The sequence below is a fragment of the Megalobrama amblycephala genome, linkage group LG21, assembly GCF_018812025.1.
Source record: "Megalobrama amblycephala isolate DHTTF-2021 linkage group LG21, ASM1881202v1, whole genome shotgun sequence".
Lineage (NCBI taxonomy): Eukaryota > Metazoa > Chordata > Actinopteri > Cypriniformes > Xenocyprididae > Megalobrama > Megalobrama amblycephala.
In genome coordinates, this window is record NC_063064.1 from 5,336,711 (window position 1) to 5,356,501 (window position 19,791).

Below are 19,791 nucleotides of genomic sequence, written 5' to 3' on the forward strand. Positions count from 1 at the left end.
TGTCTCCTGTTACCACAGCCACCTTCACTTTTAAAGAAAGAGGAAATACCAGGGCTGTGGTATAAAGGACTTGCGGCTTTTTAATTGTCAGCTCAAAGATGGCTGATCCCTTCCTGCTTGTAGCATCAGCAGCATTTGAACAGTCGGACGTTTCCTCTGTTCTCAGAGTTTCTTCGACATTCTTGTTGCTTTTATGGTTAATTAGACTGGTTTATTCTTGTGATAAACCGTTTTTTGTGAGACATTACTGTGGTGAACACTGAATTCCTGAACGTTACCAGAAGCACATCTAGGTTGTTGACTAAAATTTGGTAAAAACTTTTGTCACTTGGCTCGCTTCACTCAGCTGGCATTACAAAACGACCAACAAATAACCCAAAAAATCTGCTTATGTGAAAGACCCCAAATTACCAATAAATTGTCAAGTGCAATTACAAAGACAATGCTTAACAATATATTGCAATATAAATAATCATTATATATTTATTTATTTATTTTTATATCATTATTTATTTTTTATATAATTTTTTCAGTTAGATTAAAGTCATTTGATTTTTAAGAATTCACTATAGTTCTACAGCAAGGATTATAACAGCTTCAGGAGCTGTTCACACAGAAGGTGTTTTTGCTACTTTTCCATAGATTTTCTATGTAAACGTGTCTCTATTATTTCCTGTTTTTAACATGCCCATCTCATACTATTTTAAAGGTCATGTTTTGTGTTGGAATCTCCTGCAATAGGTTTACATACATCCAAGGTCAAAAACACTTTAATTTTCTCATAATATACACTGCGTGTGTATTCACATTTAATATTAAAAAACAGCTATATTACAAACTGCATGAAAGGTTAGAGGCCCTATCATAAACCTGGCGCAATGTGGCGGCAGGTGCAACGCAAGTGTTTTTTGCTCATTTCAGCCCGACACAGTTATCTTTTTCACGTCCTGCGCTATTTTGTTTGAATAGCAAATGCATTTGCGCCCATTTGTGCGGCCATGGGCATGCTGGTCAGAAAACGAGGTATTTTCAGGTGCATTGTTGGCGTGTTGCTATGTTGAGGCAACTGAAATAGACTGTGGCATTTACCAACTGAAACCTGATCTAAAGTCAATGGTGCAATATTTGTTTTGTTATTTAAAGAGCGCGTTAGTAATATGCGTCTATATGCGGGTGCACAACACGCGTACACTCTGCGCGTAGCATTACACAAACATACCACGCATTAAAAATAAAAGGATTACAATGTAAAAGACTATAATTGTGTGCATAAAGATAAAAATGCTTTGGTGGAATCCAGCTTGTCCCGTAGATGGTCTGCTCACATGCTTTAACCTCGCGCACAAGCAGATCCGTTTCCTCACTAAAGAAGCATTTAACTTTTCCACTTGCAAATTCCGCCATGGTGTGAGCGCAGTTGGCTTTTAAAGGGAATGGGAGATGAAAATCTGATTGGTTTATTTAATGTTACGACCAAAACACACCCATTACTCATTAAGAGAATAGGGACAACCCTTTTAGACCATGCGCCGGGTGCGCCGACCATTTTTCCCATCCTTAAACTAGCAAAAGTGGATTCGGACACGCCCTAAGCGCACTTACGCCGTGCGCTTTAGACCATATGCTTAGATCGTTAAAATAGGACCCAATATTCGATAAAGCATAATGGGGCACTTTAAGTCTTTTTAAATAAATTTGTGTTTTTTTAAGAGTAAATAGTACAAAAATAATAATTTTACAAATTTGGTTTTTAAAATAATTTTTACATTTTTAAATAATGAAAAGATTTTGTAAAAGCTTGTAAAATTTTGTAATAAATAATATGATGTTGAAATCATCATTTAAATAAATAATAATACAAAATACACTTTCGTGGTAGGTAATATTTATCGCCAGTAATAAGTGACAGGTGAAGTTAAGTTTGAATACTTGTATGTTGTTTGTCTGGCTTGATTCTTAGAGATGTTTATGTTCCAGCACAGAAAGCGGCTCTCCTCTGTTCTCTTCTGTCCACCCAGAACAGCTGTCTGTCTACGGGAGGAATGACAGATAAAGCCTGTGTGCTGAAAAGAACATTACTTTAATTCACTCTTCTAGTTTCTGCTCTGTCCTGTTTTACCAGGGTCAAAGCAGTTAACCTGCCACTCTATAAATCTGAAGCCTGACCATTTTACTCTGGATCTAATCTGTCTGCCTCATAAATCCAGGACGCCCATCACTGCCAAGTCCCTGAATGCTGCGAATCACTGTTTGTAGATGGTTGAGGGCAGAATTTTTTTTAAAAAAAATCAAGATTCATTAACACTTTGTGTTTTTGTCTCTTCTTCTTATTCCAACAGCTATATGCTTACCGATAAAATTGGTATATTGTTTTAGTTTTTGCCATTTTTCTATTTTTCATAGTGCCAATGCAGAATGGTGAACACCATTAAAGATTTATTTCACAGTAAGACCTTTAAAGCAAAGAAGGTACAGTGTAGCAACAAATAGTTAGGAAGGTGTAAATTTATAGTAATTACAGTAACTGACTGAAGGCCTGTGTGTCTTTTCATCAGACAGTGTGAATAGGTCCCTCTATTACAGCTTATTGAGTTGTTGGAATCCAGGCAGTCATAAATTGAACTAACCTGTCGAAGTGACGCCTCACTATCTCCCAACTGAGTGTAATTACTGATATTATCTATTTGGCAGGAAAGAGTGTTAAAAGAAGCCATAGAAAAAGAAGTAATGAGAAAATGTGATGTGTACTTTGGGATTTTAGAGGTGATAACAGGAGCGTTGTCATACCTGTATAAGCTGTTCTGTTATACTGAACGCCTAACAGATTCATTTCTGGGTAGTTTGGTCTGTGTTAGACACTTTTTTTAATATCAAACTTGATGCCTCAAGATGCATTGCACTAAGTTATTTGGCTTTTGTGAGTCCTGCTCACTGCACTATATTAATGTACTGTAAATATTATTTATTTGGAAGTCCAGTTTTCTTCCGAACCTATCTTGCCAAGTCCAAACTACCAAGGACACAAGTCCAAACTTGCAGTACTTGGTATTGAGAAACGCCTTTTAGTTTTTTTTTTAGTAAAAGTTGCTTATGAAGGATGCAAAGACTTTTAGAAGCTACCACACAAGATTTTATAAGGCCGTAACCATGTCTTGAACATTGGGGAGGACCCATTTATATATGTAAAATAAATATATATAAAGCAAAATATATATATAAAGCAAAACAGAACAGTGAATGAAATTCTAGGTCTAATTCTAGTTGGGAAGTAATCTTTTTTGAACTATTTGCAAATAATATTTGCATTAATTTGCATTAAAATATGCACACATGTAGGGCTGGGCGATATATCGCATGTGATTGTCATGCGCATTTCGTCAGTAAAGCCGGTTCCCTGATTATCGCGAAATTGCCATCACCTGCTTTCAAATGGAGCGCCTGTTCACTGACAAGCTACGCAATATCGCGTTCATTATCAAAGGCGATTCATCTGCGATAATGAATGCGATATTGCATAACTTGTCAGTGATCTAACGGTTCTGTCTATTAATTGGCGCTCCATTTGTAAGCAGGTGATGGCGATTTCGCGATAATCAGGGAACCGGCTTTACTGACGACATGCACGTGACAATCGCATGCGATATATCGCCCAGCCCTACACACAAGTAGTTTTATTTGTATGCCTAAGATGTCAAAACAGTTATAGTAATATACATAGTAAATTGATATAGTAATACAATACTAAATCAGATATATACAATAACAATTGTAGAAAAAAATAACATTACGATGTCCAGAAATCAGTTTCAAAAGTATATTGAGAATTCATGTTTAATGTGATAGTTTCATTCTTAAATCTACTATATCTGTAATACAATATATTGTTAGTCCCGAGATTCTTCGCGTAAGTGAATGAATACAGAGATCTGCAACTAGCATTCAAATTCCCTAATGATCTGGTGGTAGAATTTTTGTTAAGCGTGTCAAAGGTTCCGTGTTCTAATCCGCCCTAGTATAGTTTTTTTCTTTTTTTTTCCTCATTAAAATCAAAGATGTTCATCAATGACTGTATATCAAGAGTGCATTTTATTTTGTGATTTCACCAGAAAGAATAGAGTCGCCACAATGGCATTAAGCGATAGATTGACATGCTCGTCTGTGTGAAAACGAGCAAGAATGTAAACCCCGCCTACTTTGATTTGATTGGCCATCTCAATCATTTTGACATTGACGTGTGCTGTTAGACCGCTGCGGCAGACCAGACTAAAAATGTTACTTTTAAACTTTTTTGTCAACCTAACAACATAGTGCAGCAAGGTTCAGCAGAGCAGCGCAAGAATTTAAAATATTGGGGGGTACAATTTGGCCATTTCTAATTATTAGGGGGAGCTTGTCAATGTCTCAATTTTACGACCCGAACGTAAAATATGTTATGAACATTGTTTCTTTAAAGTATCTAGTTGAGGAATGTGATGATGCAAGCAGTCAACATTACCAATTTTAGCTGTAATACAACTTTTACTGCCATTCCTAGTTTCTTGTGAGAGCTTCAACTTTTTAGTATTTTTCCTGCTAAAATCTCCCAAACCCCCCCTTTTGCTGTATTATATAACTTGCCCATTTCCAGAAGTAAGAATTGGATAATACTCTTCTTTTTTTTTTTACTTCTTCTTCTTCTTCTTTTTTTAATAGTTTTTTCGTTTCAAGATTTTCAATTTTGCTTTACCACAACTGAAGGTCCCCAGTTTACTTTCTTTCCACTTGAAAGCAACACGGAACCCTTTGACCGGTGTTATTGATCTCGTTCTCTTCCTGCGATGTCCCAGCTTGCTTTCTGCAACACATTTTTCGAATTAAGCTAATTCAACTGTACAGTTCATGAATGGCCCAGTCGTTTGGCAGCCGGGCTCTGTAAAGTGGTCTCGTATGGAACAGTTTTTTTTTTTATGCAGGAAGTCAAAAGCTGAGCTGGCAGTTCAGAGTCACATGCGGACCATTCCAACAGCTTGGAGCCAAGTGCTGAACATGCTGTCTGCCTCCAAAGTGTGTCACTTCCATTACTGCTCCAAAGAAAAGGAGGTTACCATCTGATGTTCCTCATGCCAGTTTGAAACATTTGGTTGCGACTGTGTGCCTTTCTGTGGACAGCCATTCTCTGCAGCCTTTATTGTGTTTGGGTGTTTCTTCAGTGATGGGCTAGTTTCAAAGCCACTACACAATAAATATTTTCACAACTTTCTCATAATTTGGCAGTTTGCATAATAGCAGAGATGCACAATAAAATGAATGCATTTATTTCTTTGCACAATAGTTCTAGTTCATGTACCTGTTTCCTTTGTTCCCATTTCCCTGCCGCTAGTTAGTTTTCTTGGTTGCTGATTGTTACGCACCTGTTTCCGTTTCTTTTGATTAGCCTCCCTTGTGTATTTAACCCCTTTTACTGAGGTTATTGTTGTTCAACATTCACTGCATGTTAAAACATCACAATCACTCAGTTTGTCCAGATCAAGTATATCATTAGAAAGATTAAAGACTCCAGCTTCTTTCATTTCCATTAATTTCTTAATTTAAGTCAAGGAGTGCAAAATAATCTGTAATGTTTGATATTTTGAATAGAATATCAACTCTGGTTTATTTGTGTTCACATAGATGCACTAGACAGCGTTTGGTTGGGGCTGTTAGTCCGAAAGTGCACCTATTTGGAGAAATATTGATTTATTCTCATGTTTGCGAAATATTTCATCATACAGAATACCATTTCTATTAATTTCCCACTGAATTATGCAATCGCATGCAGCGTACACAGCGCTGTCTGTCTCTCCTGTTCCATGTTTTGCGTCGGTATATGACTCAACGAGCCCTGATTCAATCTAGGGCTGTCAATCATTTTACGTGCATAATTCCTGCCTTCTGCATGAAACTTCCTCCTTCGCAAAGCCAAAGAAACTTTCTACATGTCAAAAATGAAGAGACTAAACACACGATTACGATAATATATGGTTTATGTGTGATAAATTCATATGAATAAAGAATGTTTACAGTATACCTGCTAAGCAGGTGTAGCACGTAGCTTCATATAAAATGCGAAATATAACAGATTTCAGTAAAATTATATGAACAAAATCCATATTAGATAGCAAACGGAAGTTCAAATCAAATAATGTAAAAAATAATTCATAGTTATAAGATTGATTTCCATATTTTATTACTGAAAGTCTGGAACTAACATACAAATTTTTATGTATAATATATAAATAAATGGCATTTGGAAAGTAGCAAAAATAAATGATGAAGCCATAATGAAATGTTTTAAATTGGCTTTCATAAAACAAAGAAAAAATTGTTGTTAATCTGTCAGTTCAGTAAAAATCAACCCCGGTACATGAAACCACCAGTGTTGGGCACATTACTTTAAAAAATTGAATTAATTATAGTTACTAGTTACTTCTCACAAATAGTAACTGAGTTAGTAACTGAGTTACATCATTATAAAAGTAACTAATTACGAGGGAAACTAACTATTGAGTTACTTTGAAGAAAAAAAAATTCAAATATGTCAAATAACTTGGATGCCCCAATATTAAATATCTAAAAATAAATGATGCTTGATCCGACTCATGATCCGCTCTTCCTCACGACATGAAATTTCTCTGTACTGTACTACATGTTGGTAGCCAGAAAACGTAAAGAAAACGTAGTTTCATATTTATGTTTAAATAGGCCTATTTTATGTTTTAAATTCATCTATTTGATTATGAAAAGTGAACAGCATGAGTAAGATGCATCATAAGATGCGCAATAAATCGTGAAATATGGATGGGTCAAACATGATTTTGACCACTTCATTAAATTTTGTTTTTTAGAAAGCCTTTCTTTTAAGTCAATTTCATTTTGTAAAAATTGTATCTTAATTTTAATTAATGTTTCATCAACCAATTGCCTGGATGTAATAAATAAGAAGCAAATATAGCAGACAATATAATCATGACATGGAGGTGCCGGCGCGATCACTTGCAAGTGAACTGGAGCGCGTCTTGCAGGCTAAATGAACCAAAACTCAGCGTATAGTCTGCTTGCCTCAAAGCCATGAGAAATATATCTTTATAAAGCTTGAAATGTCTACTTTTAAACTAAATAATTCAAAACGAAAAGAAATAGGCTACTCTCTGATTTATGTAATCTGAATGAAATGTGCATTCTCTCTAGGTGCGTCCAGTATACGGAGATGATGAGAGTCAGCAATGTCAACTTCATCTTCGCAGCCGACACTGATTCAGAAAACATTAGTTCATTAATAAACAATTAAAATGTCTCCTTGCTGTTTTGGTCACATTCATAATCATTACTTTTGCCAGTTCTTTATGGCAGGCTTTATGAGTGCGCTTGAGTGTTATATAGCATAAACGCTCATAATAATGGTTTATTCTCTCCAGTATTTAAGAAATTAAATGAATATAAATGTGATTAATCAACTAATGGTTTAAATGAACAACTACTAATTGACCAGGAAAAAACTAAATTCACATATTTTCGATCCAGCATGTCACAAAGGGTATTCTGGTTTGAGATCACGCTCCGGTCACATGCTCACAGGCACACACAGAGCATCGTACATTATTATCAGTTTAAAATTATATTTGTGTATGACTAACCTGTACTATTTCTTTACAACAAAACACTTTGCAGGCCTATCATCTCTAGTCACACACCAATCATCATCAGTCAGCCTATGTGTCCCACCCTAACGCACACACACCAGAGAAAAAACCTTGCAGGTCCTATGAGTGAGATGAAAACCGCGTCAGTGAGCTCAATTATAGTAACGCTGCATTTTATAGTCCAGTGACGGTAACAGCGTTGTAACGGGGGAAAATGGAATTCATTTGATTACTCGTTACTGAAAAAAGTAACGCCTTTTATTTATAACACCGTTATTCCCATCACAGGAAACCACCCATTCATTGCTTTGGTTTTTTCTCTCGTTCACTCATCCTTCATTTTTGTTCCACTGCTGAAGGGCTGCAGAATCTCCTCTCTTCTCCATCTCTGATACTGTGATGCGTCACTGACTCTCAAGCTCTCTGTGCTAGTGTCTGGCGCTACATAAAAGGCCTGTGCTTTCTGAAGGGCGCTAGCACACGTACAGCCGGGCTGCAGGCCACGATTAAACCTCATTTCACACACGCTCACTCAGGCTCATTCAAATATTCCCCAGTTTCTCTCTCTGCCCACAGTCACTCATCTTCAGAAGTCTTGACATTCTCTTGATGTCTTTCTTAGCGTGTCACCCGAGGTGATGCTAGCACAGTTCTCCACACTCGCTAGAGACGATCTGAGGTCAAACAAGGATAGAAGATGAAGTGAAGTGAAATGCAATTAAAGAGAGAGCTCACAGTGAAGAGGAAGTGAGAATGTGAAAGAGAAGGTGTGATGCCAGTGTCTAGAGATGTGACCTTAATGTAGAGTCATTAAGGGCTCAGTAAAGCATGCTGGTTAATTACCCTGCTGAACAACACAGACGCTGCTCTCTGAACTCTTTAACATCATCTGAAGAAAATCAGTGGTGTTTGCTCATGCGAAACTCAGCGACAGAATGCTACAGTGTTGCTGCATTGTGAAGTTGTGTGGTTGGTACTATAGCTCTCTATAGATCTGGGATTCGTCACCCATTTTAACGCACACCAGGAAAAAAATGGTGTTGCATACTGTCATTAATGATTGTCTTCTCATTGAGTCTGATAAGGACCCTAGGTTGGATGTATGTAATGCCCTGATCGAACAAAAATGTATAACGTGTATAAAAACATATAAATAAAAGTTTGTGTATGGTATAGGCTAGCATGCTAATTGTGCTGAGCTTGTAAACCATAAGGTAACAAAAACACCAAGAACAAGAAGTGTATGACCACAGGCACTTAACACATACGCATTAGAAAGTAGAGCTGCACAATATATCATTTTAGCATTGATATTGTGATGTGCGCATCCGTGATAGTCACATCACAGGATGTGCGATGTCTAGTGGGGATCGTTACTCCGTACTGACCAGACATCACGGTTCAAAACACACGTGATTCTCAGATTAATTGCAAAGTTTGACAATCATACAATGAAAGTTTATCATTTGAACATGTTTTAGGTCCTTTCATTTGAAACATTCAAGCGATTTTAAACCATTTGAGCGCACGAAAGAGAACTCGATTCGGAATGTGCGGCTGTTTTATGTGTGCGCACATACACAGAGCCACGCAGATGCATGTGAACAACAAATGCCATTCTATTCCCGTTTATTTGTGCCTGAATGGACACATGCAAAAAAAACACAGTTGCTTATGGCTTAGGTTAACTAAACAATTGAGAAAGAAAACCGGATGTGTAACAATATTTTGGATATGCTCATTCGGTCTTAAAGTGACAGCAGCCTAATAATCCTGCTGCTTTCTGTGTCATGAATGTTAATCAAACAACAAAAGACAAGAGGAAAAAAAGCACTAATTTGTAGTTTTCACACAGATTAATTATATTTTATTTATACAGTGAGACTATGCAGTGTTATTCTACATTTGATTCAATTTCTGTACCTGAATACTGTTAGACTTACTTCAAAAATATAAAGCACTATTTATTTCATTTGTATCTTTGCTCTATTATATTTATCTATACTTGTAATTTGTTTATTATTTTCAATGCATATTCACTCGCCTACAAAATCACCCTAATCATCCTAGAATTATTAATTATTTCCAAATAGAGCTATTCAAGTAATCTGGTGATTTTTTTTTTTTTTCATATCGCAATATACATCACAGAAAAACAAAATATTGCAATGCCAGTTTTTTTTATTGTACAACCCTACTAGAAAGTTTCATCTTTGTCAAGTGTTTGCTCCTTTTCTGCAGAAGTTATGAGAAATACTTGTTTAAACTATAGCTGCAGGTACATATCTCTTAAAGGTGCTGTAGAATGGAAAATTGAATTTACCTTGGCATAGTTGAATAACAAGAGTTCAGTACATGGAAATTACATACAGTGAGTCTCAAACCCCATTGTTTCCTCCTCCTTATGTAAATCTCATTTGTTTAAAAGACCTCCAAAGAACAGGCAAATCTCAACATAACACCGACTGTTACGTAACAGTCGGGATCATTAATAAGTACGCCCCCAATATTTGCATATGCCAGCTCATGTTCAAGGCATTACACAAGGGCAGCCAGTATTAACGTCTGGATCTGTGCACAGCTGAATCATCAGACTAGGTAAGCAAGCAAGGACAATAGCGAAAAATGGCAGATGGAGCAATAATAACTGATATGATCCATGATAACATGATATTTTTAGTGATATTTGTAAATTGTCTTTCTAAATGTTTCGTTAGCATGTTGCTAATGTACTGTTAAATGTGGTTAAAGTTACCATCGTTTCTTACTGTATTCACGGAGACAAGAGCCGTCGTTATTTTCATTATTAAACACTTGCAGTCTGTATAATTCATAAACACTTTCCATTCTTTATAAATCTCTCCTACAGTGTGTAATGTTAGCTTTAGCCACGGAGCATAGCCTCAAACTCATTCAAAATCAAATGTAAACATCCAAATAAATACCATACTTACGTGATTAGACATGCTACATGACGAACACTTTGTAAAGATCCGTTTTGAGGGTTATAGTAGCTGTGTGAACTTTGTTTATGCTGTTTAAGGCAGTCGAGAGCTCGGGGGCGGGGAGCACGAGCATTTAAAGGGGCCGCAGCCTAAATCGGCTCATATTTAATGATGCCCCAAAATAGGCAGTTAAAAAAATTAATTTAAAAAAATCTATGGGGTATTTTGAGCTGGACCTTCACAGACACATTCAGGGGACACCTTAGACTTATATTACATCTTTTAAAAACACGTTCTACGGCACCTTTAAAGGCAGCATGAAATCAAAATTGGCTTTTTTTTATTTTATTTATTTATTTATTTATTTTTTATTTATTTATTTCATGTTCCTCATAATCTTTAATCATAATAACTTCCCCTCCCTCTTGCAGCGACTTCTCTTCTCTGATGACGAAGGCGGGGCAACTTGTCACTCACATCATATCCACCAATAGCAAACCACAACCATCCAATCAATTCCTCATAGAGACAGAGCACATTTAGGCCACGCCCACACCGGGGGAGGGGGGTGTAAAACAATCCAACCCTCTCCATTGACTTTGTATTGCATGAAGCTGCCTCCTTGTCATTTCTTGCTTCTAACAAAAGATAGAACAATGCCTAAAAGCTGCTATGTGACAGGGTGTACAGCAAACAAGATAAAAAAAAAACAGAACTACATTTTTCTAAGCTACTGAACTGTAAAAGCCAGCCTTTAAGGACACAAAATTGGATACAGGCTATAAGATGTGAAGCATCAGCAGGAAGAATGGGTAAATTGTGCAACCCTCACACGCTGCATGTGCAGTAAACATTTTGTCAGTGGTAAGTCAAATATCCATATGTCAGTTTTATATATTATATTTCCTCTCACCGAATACGTTCCCCTCCAGTGAGTGTAGTTCTCAGAGTAATATGACATGTTGTGCTCTGTCTCAATTGCCTGTATCCACTTTTGTGTCCTTGAACGCTAGTTTTTTGCTCGTCACAATAGGGAAGAAAAGACTAGCGCATGCTGAATTTAATTCACTCACACAAGAGCTCATAAATGTATCTTTAGTAATTGTTTGCTCTTCTATCTTATCTGTTTCTTTTTCGTGTGTTTGTGATTGCCGGGACAAGTGTTGCCACCTTGTGGCACCTAGTGTGAGGTGAGCATAGACAGTATACGAGCAGTTACTAGCGCTGCACATTAATTGAAATAAAACTGTAATTGAGATATGTAATACAGCTGTATTAGTTCATGTGCATCCACTCTCATTTTCTCTTTAATTTTCATGATCTTTATTAGTTCATGTGCATACTCTGGCTTTCTTCATAGGCAGTGACGCACAAATGAAATAGGGTATAGTATACACAAACCGGAAATTGTAACGTTTCTCGTGAGCACGCTATAGTTTCTCGTGCGCATTGCGAAACTCTGTCAATTTATTTATTTATTTTTTTATTTTTTTTACAAAGGTCCCTTTAGGGGCTCCGTAGATATGGCTCTTTTTTAACAATGAAATATTACAATAGTAATGTTTAATATTTTTATTTAGTAGTAATAATTGCTGTTATTATTAATATTTTATAGTCATAGTGATAAATAATTACAAAATTTTTGGCCAAATTGTGCAATTGCACAAATAAGCACAATCACAATTTTTATTAAAAAAAAAAAACACACATTTTGATTTTTTTTTTCCATCAAATCGCGCAGCTCTAGCACGTATAGTATGTGCATACTTGGCTGATGATTAATTTTTTTTGAGCATTTTTGCTGAACCTTGAGTTCAGAGTATGAGCAGTAGTAATGTAATGCTTGACTAGCAGCAAGCATCACTAATGAAAGAATTGGGACATTTGAGGCGGATGAATAGAAAATTGCTGAATCTAGTCTAGCCCTTTTGTAAAATGCAAAGCCTGGGACTTTACTGAACTGTACAAAATGCAAATGTCTAAGCTTGTCTGCTTCCTCTTTCCCCTGCACTCTCTCACATGCCAGCTTTACCCTCAAGACATGTTGCCCTCCTGTTCCATGTGACATACTCTGTCACATGTTCTCTCATTGCAGCTTATCTCTGCCATAAAGCTGCTGCGTTTGTGACCGAAATCGAGATGATTGCTGCGTAAAGCTTTTCCTCTAGCCCCGTTCTGCTGACATCATGTATGATCCACATTGACAGACCCCGGCACTGACATGCCTCCATTCTTACAACCTTCCATTAGAGGTTTCCTCGCAAGACCCCCAGGGCTCGATTCCATGAGCATGTGCAGATTGTATTCTCATGCACACGTCACTGTGTTCGCCTGGCACGACCTGGATGACGGCGATGTGTAACTCCCAGCTCCCTGTCCTGTGCGATGCACCTGTGACCTATTTAACCCTTGACCTGCAAGTCGCTCACCGCGAGAACGGTGTGAGATGGGTGTGGGGCTCTGCTGCAGTCTTTTGAGTTTACAGACACAGAGCTGCAACTGCTCTGCCATCTGCTGGTGATATGAGAGAATTGCACCCTTTATATATATATACGGTATACTATGATACATTTTTCAGGATTCTTTGATAAATAGAAAGTTGAAAAGAACTTTAGCATCATCAATTTAATATCATTGCTGAATAAAAGTATTTTATTAATAAATGTATTAAAAATAATAATAATTTTACTGATCCCAAACATTTAAATGGTAGTGTTTATATATAGTACAACAGTACTTGTGATGGTGATTTTGATTCATCCCAGTGACTCGAGTCTTTTGAATCTGTTTACCAAAAAGGTTTCTTTTAGATTTTTTATTTTTTCAGGTTACATTTTATATATGTCAGTCTGTGGTGACAAGCACATTGACTTAAATGAGTCACTGAGTCGTTCACAAGATTGAAATGCAAACAAGATTGAATCACATGCTGAATTGAACAGCTGAACAATGAGATGTCCGAGTTGATTTGATTTATTTGCAATCAAGATGCTTCAGTTGATTCAGATTTCAAGTCTCATTTAGTGAAGGGAAAAACCTTAGTGAACGAGTTGAGAGGAACAAGTACGATTTGTTCACTTAAGTTTAACTAAAATTCGTTCACAAATGACACACCACTACATCAGAGCACCTTGGACAATAAGCCCCGCCCATTTCCGCTGACTCCTATTTTATGCAAGGTACCATTCTTCCCACTCAATATTTTTCTGATTGATGCTGATACATTTATTTTCCTTTGATTCTTTTACAGATCCTGTTCGACCAGGCCCAAAGATCCGTAAAGCAACAGTTGCACAATTTTGTGAAGGAGTGAGTCCTTTCTTCTTTCTCCTGCCCTTGTTTCTGATTTCTGTTCCATTTCAACTCTCCCTGTCCTCTGTGACGTGTGCGTCTTACCCTGTAATACGTGTCCACGCAGGGATGTTCGGAAGTTTAAAGAGACGAAGAAGCAGTTCGATAAGGTGCGGGAGGATATGGAAATCGCCCAGGTGAAAAACGCACAGGCGCCTCGCAACAAACCGCATGAGGTGGAGGAGGCCACCAGCACCCTCATCATGACCCGGAAGTGCTTCCGACACCTCGCCCTGGACTATGTACTTCAGGTATTTTGAAATGAATCAAATTTAAAGATTGTAAATCTCCAAAATGATGAAAACAAGGAAATGTTAAAGGGATGGTTCACCTAAGAAATTAAAAAATCTGTCATAATTTACTCACCCTCATGTCGTTCCAAAAATTTCGAAGAACTGTTTTTGTACATGTAATGAAATTCAATAGGGTCCAATGTTGTTTGGATCCCATTGACTTTCATTGTATGGACAAAAAAAAGTCATTTTTCAAAAAAATCTGAAAAATATGTGACCCTTGCTGGTAAAATCAGAATACTCACAGGCTAATTTCGAGCTACAGGCAAACAAGTCAAAAGTGAGGTTTTCACAAAAAGGAGATCTTTAAGCCCTCATTTAGTGATCCAAATGCTTCAAATAGCAATTAAACATCTAAAAGTATCTTTATTTGTATGTTTTCTGAGAAAAATGAAAAATGTAGTTTTTCTCTGCTTGCTTCACCACTCGCGACCTTCCTCTCAGCAACTTCTTTATTAGTCCAAGTTTGGTATCATTTTTAACTTTGTGAATATTAATAGCGAATGTTTGATGGCATGTGTCTGAACCAATGAAATGTGATTTTCAAACTCATGCTGATGTAAACAAATCACTCTGACTCGCGCTGACTGACAGATCCGAAGCACAAAGACGCCTCAGACAGAGCGTTATCCTGATATACACATATAAAAAGAATTCCAGTGCTTCTTAAATCTTGATGTAAAATATTGAAAAAAAGGTTAAATTAATATATTTTCCTTTTTGGTTTTGACGAGGTGTGTGCCAAATTAGGTGTTATTAAAGGTCCCGTTTTTCGTGGTTTTTTGAAGTTTTGATTGTGTTTATAGTGTGCAATATAACATGTGTTCATGTTTCGCGTGTAAAAAAACACAGTATTTTTCACATAATTTACTTATCTGTATACCGCTGTTTCCACTGTCATAAAAACGGGCTGATGACTTCCTTGTTCTATGAAGTCCCTCCTTCAGAAATACGTAACGAGTTCTGATTGTGCCAGCAGTTCCTGTGTTGTGATTCGACAGCAGTTTAGCGCATGTTGCACGGAAAGGTCACGCCTCTTACCATAACGTGGAGATGCACGCGCTCAGTGTTATTGTAAACATGTCTTTAATTTGACCCTATCAATTTGAGCTGGAATCAGACCCGGTGATTGGACTGCGGGATGAAAATAACAGCGCTTCGACGACATGGCGACAAACACACTCTACAAACGCAACTCTTGTGTATTCCTGTGGGCGGAGGTTAGTCAAAAAACTGTTTTAGTGACGTCATTAAAGAAGGAAGTAGAGGGATGTAGTCCAAACTGGCCGTTCGATGTAGGCGACTTCTGTTAAATAAAATATCTCGCTTGGCATTGAACTTTGAGCTTTAAAATTATACAGATTTTATTTATACTCTAACAACAACATTACACACTAACTAAAGTTTGAAACATGGGATCACGAAGAACGGGACCTTTAACAGGGATTTTAAGATATGGTTGCTAGGTGATTTTGTTTTGGAACCTTCAGAAAACTCGATTTTTCTCAAAATTGACTTTGTTGACTCTATCCACTTCAAACAGGTGTAGCTAAGTCATTATATTTGTCAGATTCCAACAAATCATACATCATTTTGAAGGTAATTTTTTAATAGAGATTGTGCAAAATTTTTTTTAAAATATGCTCATTTTGCCAGCACGGGTCACATATATATTTACACTGCATTTAGGCCACAAACGTTTAATTTTCCTTCTCCATAAAAGCTGTGCCAGTTTCTGGACCGTCTTGGATGGATGTCTTGAGGGTAATTTTGACTTGGAAACGGCCGCCCAGCGTCCAGCCCTCGCGGCAGCGGTCTGACGGATTGGACCTGACCGCTCCTTCCCATCTGCATAAGCACAATCTTTACTCGGCCATCATTAGCTCTCATTTCGTAACATAACGCAACCTCCTTTGTACTCTCCCAGCCTTGTGTCCTGTGAAGGCTGTGATTTTATGGTTTTCCCTCATTTTATTTACCGTCCATGTTCTGTTTTTAGGAACTCGGTTGGTTGACAAAGATTGCTGTACTATTTTGGTTAAGTGACCCAAGACTGTTTTGGATTAAAACATTTAAAAAAAAAAAATCCTGAATGCAATTTAGTGTGTTTTTCATTTACTATAGAGCAGTGTTTCCCAACCCTGTTCCTGGAGGCACACCAACAGTGCACATTTTGGATGTCTCCCTTATCTGACCCATATATTTCAGGTCTTGGAGTCAAAAATGCGTAGTGTTGGGGTATGTTTATACGACAACGATGTAGTAAAAACAGAAACGCTTTTCCTTTGCGTTTTTTTGTGTACAATGTTGTCAAAACGATGCTCGTTCACATGGATCCACAAAAACGACTAAAAACGCTATATTCTGCTGCCAGGCCAGTAGCTGGCAATGTCACTTTGCTATAGAAACATTACGCTCCTGTAGACTAAACACGTGACATGCACACCAATGATGTCACCATTTTCACAAACTAGGGTTTTTGTAGTTTACACAGAGACGATAACAGTATTGTTTTCAAAAACATTCACTTTGAATCCCGTTTTCAAACGTTTTCAGGCCACCAAAATGCCGCTGTCAAGTTTTTTTTATTTTTAGTTGAAAATGGTGTTGTGTAAGCAACCCCTTGGTGTGACTCCAGGAACAGGGTTGGGAAACACTGCTATAGAAAAATGGTCAGCCACTATATTGTGCCATAAGCCCTTTTTCCTTATATCTGATACATTTCTGTTTTATAAGGCTGTTAAATATGTTTAATATGTCCACTACAGGACAAAAATAGGCTGTAGCGTCCCTAATGACCACTGTGTGGAGCAGGATCATGTGTAATCACATAAAATTAATGAACAAGGCTAAAAATGGGTTGCAAGTGCCAAGAATGAATTAGATGCCAGTGCCTGGGGCCCCAAAAGTCTAAGGGTGCCAGGTTCTTCACCAGGGTCCTCTGGCCTCATGGGACAATAATTATGCCTTGTCAATAATGCCTAGTTTGAAGCAAAATGGGCTGGCAACCAAAGGTTTTAGGTTTGAATCCCAAGATGCTTTGGATAAAAGCACCTGCTAATATGTGCTTCTCTTGATATCTTTCTCAGATCAATGTTCTTCAGGCCAAAAAGAAATTTGAGATTTTGGATTCGGTGAGTGGATTAAAGCACCATATTAAAGCAGCATTCTCCTCTGTAGTTTGCGTGTTCACAGTTTCCTCTCCTCCACAGATGCTGTCGTTCATGCAGGCTCAGTACAGTCTCTTCCAGCAGGGCTTCAACCTCCTGGACGAGATCGACCCCTACATGAAGAAGCTGGCTGCTGAGGTGAGATAGATCTACACATCTGCTCCTCCAAGATCAACATCTCATTAACTCCCACTCATTAGGGCCTTTGTTCACCTGCTGTCCCCCGACACCTGCGCCTAATGCCGACGAGCCCCAGGCTCCACATTAACACAGGCCTAATGAGTTGAAATGAGGGATAATGTCTATCCTTGAGGGTGACAGGCACAATACATCTGTCTGAGACAGGCTTAAAGACAAGCTGAAATTAAAATTCACCCTATTTACTTATTGTGCCATGTTATTCTGAAGCAAAAAAGGTGTATATATATATATATATATATATATATATATATATATATATATATATATATATATTATACACACACCAATCAGGCATAACATTATGAGCACTGAGAGGTGAAGTGAATAACACTGATTCTCTCTTCATCATGGCATCTGTTAGTGGGTTGGATATATTAGGCAGCAAGTGAACATTTTATGTGTTAGAAACAGGAAAAATAGGCAAGCATAAGGATTTGAGTGAGTTTGAAAAGGGCCAAATTGTGATGGCTAGACGACTGGGTCAGAGCTTCTCCAAAACTGCAGCTCTTGTGGGGTGTTCCCGGTCTGCAGTGGTCAGTATCTATCAAAAGTGGTCCAAGGAAGGAACAGTGGTGAACCAGCGACAGGGTCATGGGCGGCCAAGGCTCACTGATGCACGTGGGGGGCGAAGGCTGGCCCATGTGGTCCGATCCAACAGACGAGCTACTGTAGCTCAAATTGCTCAAGAAGTTAATGCTGGTTCTGATAGAAAGGTGTCAGAATACACAGTGCATCACAGACTGTTGTGTATGGAGCTGCATAGCCGCAGACCAGTCAGGGTGCCCATGCTGACCCCTGTCCACCGCCGAAAGCACAGACAGTGGACATGTGATCATCAGAACTGGACCACGGAGCAATGGAAGAAGGTGGTCTGGTCTGATGAATCATGTTTTCTTTTACATCACGTGGATGGCCGGGTGCGCGTGCGTCGCTTACCTGGGGAACACATGGCACCAGGATGCACTATGGGAAGAAGGCAAGCCGGCAGAGGCAGTGTGATGCTTTGGGCAATGTTCTGCTGGGAAACCTTGGGTCCTGCCATCCATGTGGATGTTACTTTGACACGTACCACCTACCTAAGCATTGTTGCAGACCATGTACACCCTTTCATGGAAACGGTTCTCCCTGGTGGCTGTGGCCTCTTTCAGCAGGATAATGCTCCTGACACAAAGCAAAAATGATTCAGGAATGGTTTGAGGAGCACAAAGAGTTTGAGGTGTTGACTTGGCCTCCAAATTCCCCAGATCTCAATCCAATCGATCATCTGTGGGATGTGCTGAACAAACAAGTCTGATCCATGGAGGCTCCACCTCACAACTTACAGGACTTAAAGGACCTTCTGCTAACATCTTGGTGCAGATACCACAACACACCTTCAGGGGTCTAGTGGAGTCCATGCCTCGACGGGTCAGGGCTGTTTTGGCAGCAAAAGGGGGACCAACACAATATTAGGAAGGGGGTCATAATGTTATGCTTGATCTGTGTAATATATATATATATATATATATATATATTCTCTACGATAAAAGTACGGGGAAAAAAGCTTTATAACAATGTCCTTTGTGTTTGTATTTCAGTTGGATCAGCTGGTCATAGATTCAGCTATGGAGAAGAGAGAGATGGAGCACAAACACGCCACCATACAGCAAAGAGTGAGAACATCTGTTTTCTTTACTGCGTCCTTCCTCATTTCCTCATATCTTTTCATATCTCCCATCTTCCTTGTCTGCTTGTCTCACTCTCTCTTTTAATTCTTCATTGTCTCTTTCTCCGCTTCTTCTAACTGCCTCTTTCCATCTAATGGGTGATGTGACATTATTTCCAACCATCAAATGATCAAAACAGCTATTTCCTCTCATAATATATGAAACCCACATCCTATACAAACTTCCCTCCTCAGATCCTCAATTTAATTTGACTCGACAGATCTAGGTAACTTCTGAATTATTAATCTTAAAATAAAAAAGTGCTAGAAAGTGGTTTTCTGCTGAGAATCAGGTGTCAGGTGAAGTTATTTCCTCTGAAGCAGTGACACACTTCCTGTCACAATATTGTCCTATCACTCAACTCCTTTGCCGTCATGTTTGCGCTTATCTGACAGTTCGCATAAACGTCAGCGTGTCTGAGGAACTTGGCCGCTAGTGATAATTCTAGAAGAAAAACTCTGCCTTCA

At 38.2% G+C, this 19,791-nt stretch overlaps 1 protein-coding gene across 5 annotated transcripts in view; it reads left to right on the forward strand.

Annotated features, from left to right (window-relative positions):
* acap3b (ArfGAP with coiled-coil, ankyrin repeat and PH domains 3b) overlaps window positions 1-19,791 on the forward strand; it is a 117,843-nt gene that overhangs the window by 58,880 nt on the left and 39,172 nt on the right. For all 5 annotated transcript variants that reach the window (XM_048171726.1, XM_048171727.1, XM_048171729.1 and 2 more), the window contains exons 5-9: window positions 13,854-13,912; window positions 14,022-14,205; window positions 17,337-17,381; window positions 17,460-17,555; window positions 19,196-19,270. In XM_048171726.1, the coding sequence (XP_048027683.1) occupies window positions 13,854-13,912; window positions 14,022-14,205; window positions 17,337-17,381; window positions 17,460-17,555; window positions 19,196-19,270 (459 nt within the window). The remainder of the gene's footprint in view (window positions 1-13,853; window positions 13,913-14,021; window positions 14,206-17,336; window positions 17,382-17,459; window positions 17,556-19,195; window positions 19,271-19,791) is intronic.